We start from the raw sequence: 9,946 nt of genomic DNA on the forward strand, positions 1-9,946 counted from the left end.
TCACCCAAAGTCCATAGTTCACCTTAGGGCTCACTCTTGGTGTTGTAATTCTGCGGGTTTGGACAAATGTATAATGACATGTACCCATCATTATACTATTACACAGGGTCATGTCACCGCCCTATATACCCTCTGTGCTCTGCCTGTTCCTCCCTCCCCCCAGCCACAACCCCTGGCCACCACTGATCTCTTTATTGTTCTCCTTAGTTTGGCGGTGGCTTTCTAGTCTTGTTATTACTTAACGATGTCTGCTGGACAGCTTTCTCTGGCAGGGACCATAGGTCCACATCGTTGTGGCTCAAGAGCTGCATGGTATTGCACAGTATGGACGTGCCAGTTTATTTAATCATTCTCCCGGTGATGAACGTTTATGTTGTTTCTACTTTGTGTTCTTCTACAGAACCCAGCTCTGCCAGCGCTGAACTGTTCTGTTGAAAATGCCCACCCAACGGTTTCTTACTATGCTCGTCCTCAAGTGGCATCGTACAATACCTACTACCATAGCCCTCCCCACCTGCCGCCATATTCTGCTTACGACTTTCAGGTATGTTTTGAGGGAAAAACAACTCTCCGTGACTCTTGCTGCCATTCCTGCTGTCTTGTTCTCTCCCTAATTATGGGACCTCCCTCCTATGGACAAGGTAGCCAGGCCCTCAGCCCGACGGCCTTCAGCAGCCTGTGGGTACCAGTGGCAAGCTTAAAGACTATAGAAAGGCAAGATGGGAGAAATGGAGAGGGTGGGAAAGACACAGGAAACAGAGAGATAGAAGAAAAGGGAGAGAAGGAATGAGGATCGAGGTGTCCCAAATTGCCTTGACCGGCACCCAGGAGGGGACGTGCTCATTAGTACGTCAGTATGGACCCCTGTCCAACCGCCGCTTTTCCCATTCTTCTGCCACAGAGAGAGGCCCAGACCTGCTCTTTAGCACAAGGGACTCTGGCCACACAAGGGATCGAATGTAATCTGTAAGGAGGAACAAGTCCCTTGTTTTTCTCCAGACTTCCTTAACTAGGACTACGCAGAGAAAGGGTTTTGTTTTTTTAATAACACCCCCCTCCCCTTTTTTGCCTTGTTATCACATGGGTCTGAAATAGAGTTACCAAATTTGCCCTTTCCCCTTTTCCTTTCGAGCTGAGAGGAAGCACAGAAAAACAGAACCAAGAAAGGCACTTAATTAAAAGGGCTTCATTGTGTGCAGAGCACTGGGCTAGGCACTTCAAGGAAACAAGCAAAATGGTCTTTTCAACATGTACAGTGATGGTCAACCCTTGACCACAGAAGAGTGGGATTGCACGGAAGTCTGGTTAATTGAAAATTTGAGGACCAAAGGGAATACCTTTGAAGGGAGAGGAGCCCATAATGAATTTGCTTCTCCTGATTAAGGGCCCCTAGATGCTCCAAGGGGACATAAAGGCATGACTGTTTGGGGGTGCTTCCAATTAGCCAGCCGGTTTACAAACACAAAGCCCTTGGGCAACCTAATTTCAGCTTTAGATTAACAAAATAATTGAACCTGGAAAGTCCCATTTTGTTGAAGACAGTGTCCTTTTGTTCGGCTTAGATGCTGTGCGTGGAGGTCTAGGCCTGTATATGGCAACAGTAATATATATAGTGTGACCACGGACTTGTTCACTCTTATAAAATGCAGAACCAGAACAAGGAGGTGTCCATCAAAGCTTGGGAAAAAAATAATGCTGGAACTTTTCTGAAGCTTATAGTATTTACAGGTAGACAACAGAGGGAACTCGTTACCCAAATAGGTGCTACACAGACTGGAAAACACGAATCTGTTCAAAAAGGGCATAGACAATTTCAGCAGTGACAGAGGCAAAAGGAGTCCTTTAAGAGACTGCAAGGATGGGGGCGCCTGGGTGGCTCAGTCGGTGAAGCATCGGCCTTTGGCTCAGGTCAGGATCCCAGGGTCCTGGGGTCGGGCTCCCTGCTCAGCAGGGAGGTTGCTTCTCCCTCTCCCTCCGCACCCCCCTCATGCTCTCCCTCGTGTGTGCTCTCTCTCTCTCTCACACACACATAATTAAATAAAATCTTTAAAAAAGAGAGAGAGAGAACGCAGAGATGTTGAAATTAACACAGCAATAAAAAGTAATACAAAGTCATCCTGGGGGGCTCCTGACCAGCTCAGTTGGCAGAGCACGCAACTCTTGATCTCGGGGACTGAGTTCAAGCCCCATGTTGGGTGTAGAGCTTACTTAAAAAAAAAAAAGTCATCCTGGGATAGAGGGGCCACAGACACATAGGTCCAGCCCCAGAGGCTGCCTCCACTTATTTTTTTTTATTTTTTAAAGATTTTTTTAAATTTATTTAATTGACAGAGAGACAGAGAGAGACAGAGAGAGAGGGAACACAAGCAGGGGGAGTGGGAGAGGGAGAAGCAGGCTTCCCGCCGAGCAGGGAGCCCGATCCCATGACCCTGGGATCATGACCTGAGCCGAAGGCAGTTGCTTAACCAACTGAGCCACCCAGGCGCCCCGCCTCCATTTATTTTTTATCGAAGCAAATTATGTTGATTATATTGATTTTAGGAATTTTCGCTTTATAACGAACCCCTGAAGTAGGAACAATCATCTCCCTGGTGATGGTCCTTGTACACTCTAAGATAGGAAGCCTCTCTGTAGGGTATGGAGACATTTCTTCGTCCATCGTTCCTCATTCAGACACTACCCCAGGGATGAAAACAAGATTGACAATGCCAGTGGTGACCCGGGCTGTTGGCTTCAGTTCAGTCGGTGTTTACTCTGTGTTCCCATGTGCCAGGCACTGTGCTAGGAGCCATGGATAGAAAGATTGATTGCATTAAGAAATCAGGGACTTGAGTGGGGGGTGGTCAGGGGACAGCAGTGGAGACAAAAAAGTGAATAGTCTATTACCCAGAGTGCTGTGGAAACCCAGCAACAGGGTCCCTAACCCAAACCTACACTGTGGGTTTATAGCACGGACGTCAGGGATTTGTGGAAGCCTCTACTTTTTAATAACAGCTCCCATTCACTGAGCCCTTGTTCTGCACCAAGCATGGTGCCGAGTGCTTCACATATATCATCCAATTTAATCCTTTGAGGGAAACAGTCTTGTCGTTGCCAGTCTCTTGTCATTGGAGTCTGTCTGACTCTAGAAGAGGCTTGAAGAATTCTTTGGAGAAGCTGTAAACCTGAGCACAGCATAGATCTTTTTCCCCCAGTTAATTTTAGGATCTTTATATTTTTTACTGATTTAAATTATGGGCTTCCTAATCATGACTCAGAAGGGGTCTCTAGAGAGTAAACTCTCTCTGATTAATTATTAAATTGCTCCCCACTCTAGCGGCTGCTGGGACACTTCTCATACCTCTCCCGGTTCTTTTTCTAGGTTCGAGCTGTCTTTGTGTTTCCTTTTTGGAGACTTTAGAGTTGTGTGGTGTGGGTTTTGAGTGATGTGGGGTTTTAAATTTTTTTAGAGACTTTATTTATTTTAGAGAGAGAGAGAGAGAGAGAGAGCACACATGAGCAGGGGGAGGAGCAGAAGGGGAGGGAGAGGGAGAGAAATAATCTCCAGCAGATTCCGCACTGAGAGCAGAGTCCCCCGTGGGGCTCAATCCCTCAATCCCGAGATCATGACCTGAGCCAAAACCAAGAGTCAGACCCTCAACTGACTGAGCCACCCAGGCGCCCCAAGTGATGTGTTTTTAAGGAACTTGTTTTCTTCTAGAACTTAAATGGTGTGTTTGAATTGAGCTTTCTTTTGTTCACCAACTTTCATTCCCTTATAGTTTCATAGGAGGAAATACCAGTCTTTACCCAGGAAAGCCAAGAGGATGGGGGAACACCTTGCTTGCATTGCCAGATAAATAGAAAGCCATCAGCAAAACGCACACCAGCTCTGACGATAAAACTTCTAGAAGCACAGGCCCACTCCCACCACCACCACCACCAAAAAAAGCCAGAGTTCCCTTAGGATCTTCTCAGATTGGAAAAGGGCCCACATCACAGATGACCTTTCTAGACTTTCTTCCAAACAACTTCCCCATTCGGGTCATTTCCAAATAGGACTATATTTGTGACTTTGTTTGAAGACTACTGTTCCTTTTTACCCAGAGGCTGAGAGAAGGGAGAGGAAAGAGAGGGATAGGGTTTTGTTTTAACCCCTCCAAGTCGTGCCCTCATTGGGTAGCTGTCCAGTTAAGAAGCTTGGGAAACATTCCCTGTGGTCAGACCTAAAGCGAGGACTTCACTCTGGTCAGATGGCCCCGAGGATACTGTGAGTGCTGAGCTGGGAGAAACGGGACTCTTGCAAACATTGGACTCCGCGGTGTCTTCCCTTCATGAGCTCCCCATCCCCCAAGGCAGGAAGGATAGAAACTGAGACTACCTTTGCCTCCTCGCTAACCTCCCCACTCACTTCTGTTGCCCACACGTTCATTTCCCTCCTGCCTGTACTTTGGTTTCAGCCAAGTAGTCCAAATTCCGCAGGGTATAAAGCATCGGTTTCCACTTCCGCTGGGAAATTCAGCCCAGGGGAGCTTTATGTAAAACCTTAAAGGGATTCCAGCCATACTTCCCAGTCGGGCCTACCGGGCTGGTCCCCCTACTTCACTCTAACCAGGGGCTGGTTCCTTTCCTGTCCACCTGGTGAATTGCCACGCCTGCGCCTCGCCCCTCTTCTGGCTCCAGCCTCCAAGAAGGGACTCGGGAAGCTCGAACTGACGGAGGCCCAGCAGTAGGCTATCTAGGTGCTTTTCATGCTTCGCGCTGAGCGAGGATTCCAAGCTCTGTTCTTCTGAGCTGCCTGTCCCATTAGTAAAGTCGACTCGGAGGCAGGAACCAAAAGGCACCAGGCCAGCTCCCCAGCTGCAACAAAGCCAAATCCTTCCCAAGGTGCCTGCCTGTTGCTAGGAAACTACGTGCTGGTCCTGTGGGCCTTGTCCCCCACCCCCCCCACCGGGCCCCAAGGGTGTGTGGACTACAGCCAGTTAGCTCCTTAGCTCTGCCAGGAGCCCTTCAATTTTATCCTTAAGGCTCCCAACGTCCTCAAAGGGAAGTGAGAAACATCCCAGCCCCGGCCACTTGAATACTTCCCAAACATGAAAGCAAGAAGTGAGTACCAAAGGCCGTTGTGTCACCCCCCCCTTTTTACTATCAAAGTGTACAACTGCCCCCCCGTGGCAGGGGCTGCCCACAGAAGCCTCTCATAGCACCTTTCGGGACAGAACTGCCTTTCGCTGCGCTGTCGGAAACTTGGCCTCCTGTCTGGGGCTGGAAGCACCTAAGACCAGCCGCCTGGTTCTCACCCTCCCGTGGCGGCATTCAGAAGGGCCAAGCACCACGTCCCTGTCCCTGGGCATGGAGACTCTTGTCCCCACTGGGCTGAGAGGACAGCGTTCTTCATTGAGGAAAGCAGCAGGAGAGGAGGGAGGAGGGAGGGAGGCCTGCAGTGCAGAATGGAAAACCAGGAAGTCTTCCCGGAGGCGGGAGAGAAGTTGGGATTTTAGCAAGGAATCGGGCTTGTCTCAAATCCACTGGCTCAAGTTTTGTCTTTAGAGGCTCTGCAGGTTCTAGGACCCTGTCATTCCTTCCCTCAGGGCAGAAATAATGGATGGGGTGGGGGAGGGGGAGGGAGTGATGGTGGCCCCAGCATGATGTGGACAGATATTTCCGTGTCTCCTGCAAGACCCAGAAACCTGGACAGCCCTTTCTAAGGCGTGCAGGGGTGAGGACTGGGGATTAGGAGACTCAGCCAGGTGGGCTCAGGCTCCAGAAATCCCATGTCAAGGCTGCGTCTCGATTGCCCCAGGCCTTTAAAAAATAACATGATGGACTCAAGACTCTGACCAGCCACACAAAGTAAAGGCATGACCTCCCCCCAAACAGCACTTGAACTCTTGAGAAATTTGGGGGTAAATGGGTCTTTTTGTTTTAAGATTTTATTTATTCATTTGACAGAGAGAGACGTAGCGAGAGAGGGAACACAAGCAGGGGCAGAGGGAGAGGGAGAAGCAGGCTTCCCGCCGAGCAGGGAGCCCGATGCAGGGCTGGATCCCAGGACCCCGGGATCATGACCTGAGCCAAAGGCAGACGCTTAACGACTGAGCCACTCAGGCGCCCCTTTTTGTGTTTGTTTGTTTGTTTGTTTAATGTACCAGTTGCTCCTAGAGCTAAGACACACCAGAAAATTGCAGTTCTCCAGCCTTGTTCATTGGCTTATTATGTTCACCCTCCCTGAGAGCCTAAAACTGGCCCCTGGCCTCCTGCTATCCGGGTAATCCCCTCGTCTTCAGGCCTCAGCCATGTCCCACTGCTGGAGCAAGGCAGCGGTACCCACAAGATGGGACGGTATTCTTTGAAAATCAATTTTACTTTTAAAAAACATGCCCAATTGGGGCACCTGGGTGGTTCAGTCAGTTAAGCATCTGCCCTCGCCCAGGTCATGATCCCGGGGTCCTGGGATCGAGCCCTGCGTTGGGCTCTCTGCTCAGCGGGGGTCTGCTTCTGTCTCTCAGATAAGTAGATAAAATCTTTAAAAAAGAAAACCGTGCCAAGTTCATCTTATATACTCCTGAGGTTAGGGTCACTCATTCAACATTTATTTGAGCACCTACTACTTGCCAAGCACTGTTCTGAGCTCTGGGGGATACAGTAATGAACAAAACAAAAACAGGCCAAACTCTCCTTGAGCAGGAAAATCATTAGAGTCAAGGGTATACATGAGCCAGAGAGAAAGAAGTAGCAATGACTCCCGATGTGTCAATTCACTGTTTTTAAAAAAGAAAAAAAAATCTATATCCTCTCTCTTCCCAAAGAGTACCAAAGTTAGACAACACAAAGTCAAATTGCATCTTGTGTCTCTGCAACCTGACAGATTGTTCCTTGTTCTTACCATTGGTATTCTCACCTCCATGCCTGTGTTCCTCTCTGCCCTCCAACCTACCCTGCACTTGGGGTTGGTGGGTGAAATAGATGAAATAGAAATTGTCAGACTCAGAAGAGCCCAGATCCAAGAAAGCCCAATTAGGCTCTCTGACCTTAGTTTTTGTTTTCTGTTTTGGTCTGCGAGATGGGCTCTGCGACATATTCTGGTAGCAAAGACTTTCCCAGGTATTACTGGCTTAACCTCATTAGTTCTTATGGCCCAAAGTACCTTTCTCAAGACTAGCTGGGATGCTGTTGCCATAGGCTCGAGGGAGAGGTATTGAAGGCTTGGGCTGTAAATGTGGACAAGGTAGTGGTGGATTGAAGAGACAACATAGAAGTAGGAGCAACAAGAATGGGTGACTGGATGCAGGGCTCAAAGGGCCAGGGAGGAGGACCCCATGCTATCTGCAGGGAGCTGTGCAGCCTGAGGGACCGGGAGAGTGGGACCGACCCACGGGCTCATTGCCCCTCATTAACTTTGTGAGGCTTAGGAGCCCTCTGTTCTTCCAAAGAGAAGCAAACTTGGTCCACATTCACTTTTTAAGTAACGATGGGCTGTGGAGGAATCGCAACCCGGCTGCCTAAACTGGTTTTGTTTTTATTACACAGCATTCCGGTGTCTTTCCATCCTCCCCTCCCTCTGGACTTTCTGATGAGCCCCAGTCCGCCTCGCCTTCGCCCAGCTACATGTGGTCCTCGAGCGCACCGCCCCGCTACTCTCCCCCCTACTACCCGCCTTTTGAAAAACCACCACCTTACAGCCCCTAAAGAGGAATGCCTGCTGGCTATTGAGATTATTGTGGCTTTTGTATTTCTGCTTTAGTGGAAGTGTGTAGGGTACAAAATTTAAAGTGTGATTCTTACGCATAAAGTTTTGCGAAGGCCTGCCAAGCTAGGGAAAGATAGGGATGAAGCTTATTCATTTATCAGTGCAGAGTAGGGGTGGCTAGGCTGAACCCAGCACTTCCAAAAAGGGCAGCGCGCACTCTAAGCAAGGCTGGGGAGCCATCCCGGCAAGAAGCTTGTCCCGTATGGACGTGCGTTTCCCTATGGCTCCACCTCTGTCCTCAGTGGTGCTTGCCACCTATTTCACTTTGTGTAAATGCAGTGTCGTCCTCAAACCCTTGGCAGACCGCCACCCTAGCACCTTGGGTGAAGCACCTGGCTTATCTATAGGCCCTATCTTTCCCTACCACTAAAGTCAGTCCCTAAGGAAAATTTCCCAGATGGAGCTACCCAGTGGTTCCAATACAGAGAGTTCCGGCTAAGATTTTGTTTGCTTGTGTCTGGATATCGAAAAACGCTGCCCGTATCTTGTACTCCTTTCTTCTCTGTGAGTATTGTAAAAATGGCTGTTGTGATCATTCAGCTCAGCTTTTGTTATCAGTACCTCCCAAAGGGAAAAGTGCAATATTCCCTCGAGTAGTGGGGAACAGGATCGATTGTTTAGGACGCACTGAAATACAAAGAGCAACGTGTGAGGTGTTTTGAGTTGATCTCAGTTACACACCCGATAACTTAGGAGACAGTGGTTCTACTGCATGGTGCAGTATTACAAAAGACATTGGCTATGGGAGATCTTACGGTTAAAATTCAGAGTTAAAAACGCTAGGTTAGGTTCTTGGGTGGTGATGATGAATTGTTACTAATCTTTGTGACTATTTAATCTTCAAATATTGTGCTTCCATCCCAGCAAACCGCACGTATCCCGCACCCCACCCCAAAAGAATCATCTGTATTCTAATGCCACTGCTCTTATTGGTCCTTTTTTCTGTTGAGACCAATCATGACAGTGTTCAAGATTATGAAAGTGTTACAATGCCGCTTTAAATCTGCAAAACCTCAAAAGTAGCCAACTTGACAAATTCTTAGGTATTACCGTAAATTTCAAATCCATCTAGCACATTGTGGTAGGTGTTTGTACAGTTCTTTTAATTAAGCATAGCTTTAAACCATCCACCTGACGAATTTAACACTTTGGCACCCATGCCTTCACTTCAGAACCAACACTTTCACTGCGATCTTATGTTAACCTGAGAACTGGAGTGATTTAAAGGAAGACGGATAATCCTACACTTGTATGACGTAAAAATACAGGGGCTACAGGAGGGTACCTAATTAGATAGTTCTGCAAACACAGAACGCATACGGGAAAATTTTCCGGCCAATTTCGCTACCTCCCGACTTGATGGATTAGAGGTAGCAGGCAAATGCTGGTGCTCCCATCTACCTTGTAGACACCCAGCCATCAAGAATTATCAAGGCACAACAAGTGCACACATTGTTCACAGTAAGTGTTTGCAAAGCATTCAGTTTAATTTCCGGCATCGCGAATGATGTCTCATCCAGAGTTCAAATCGGGAACACTAGAATCCTTTTGCGTTATATAAAATTACTATTATTTTCTACAGTTCTGAGCATATTAAATTCTATTGGATTTCAAAAAGGGACTAATAACCGATTGACTTACTATACAAATACCAACTTGTAATACTCAATGAAATTTTTTGCCATTTACACTGTACCTTTTGCTTTAGTGAACGTGTATGAGTATTTAATTTTTTAAGAGGCACCATTACACAGTATATCCTACATTTATCACATTTCTTAAAGTGTTGAGACTCTGACTCATTTCTATGTACTTTTCTTACTTTACAAAATAACTTGAAACAGAATAGATTTTGTAACACTTAATTTGAGCAGCTTCTTTTTTTATTACATTGAATTATATAAAGTGCATGTTACCTTAGAAAAATTAATATTTGCTGCTTTACTCTTTTGCAAAACATTTGCTGTAATGAAGGAATTTGTATTTCCAATATGTACCTTGACTGCATTTTGTAATATTTACTGCTTTATTCCTAATTCTGCTTTCAAGTATTGAACTGGGCATGAAACATTAAAATATTAATCCAGAACCTGTATAAACTGGATGTTGCTTAAAATCTGTATCACTGCCATGTTGGAAACCCAGACTGCTTTTGTGATGTTTCAAATTAATAAAACTACCCTCCTCCTTATCCACTTACACGCGTCTTCATGGAAC

At 47.0% G+C, this 9,946-nt stretch overlaps 1 protein-coding gene across 1 annotated transcript in view; it reads left to right on the forward strand.

Annotated features, from left to right (window-relative positions):
- The window catches only part of TMEM255A (transmembrane protein 255A), a 46,586-nt gene extending 38,241 nt beyond the window's left edge, over positions 1–8,345 (forward strand). Inside the window, exons 9-10 of the mRNA XM_025852673.2 lie at positions 401–544; positions 7,510–8,345. Coding sequence (XP_025708458.1) covers positions 401–544; positions 7,510–7,668 — 303 coding nt within the window. The 3' untranslated portion in view covers positions 7,669–8,345. The remainder of the gene's footprint in view (positions 1–400; positions 545–7,509) is intronic.
- The last annotated feature ends 1,601 nt before the right edge of the window (positions 8,346–9,946 follow it).

Source organism: Callorhinus ursinus, unplaced genomic scaffold (genome assembly GCF_003265705.2).
Source record: "Callorhinus ursinus isolate GAN/ISIS: 27379988/994484 unplaced genomic scaffold, GSC_fseal_2.0 scaffold33, whole genome shotgun sequence".
NCBI lineage: Eukaryota > Metazoa > Chordata > Mammalia > Carnivora > Otariidae > Callorhinus > Callorhinus ursinus.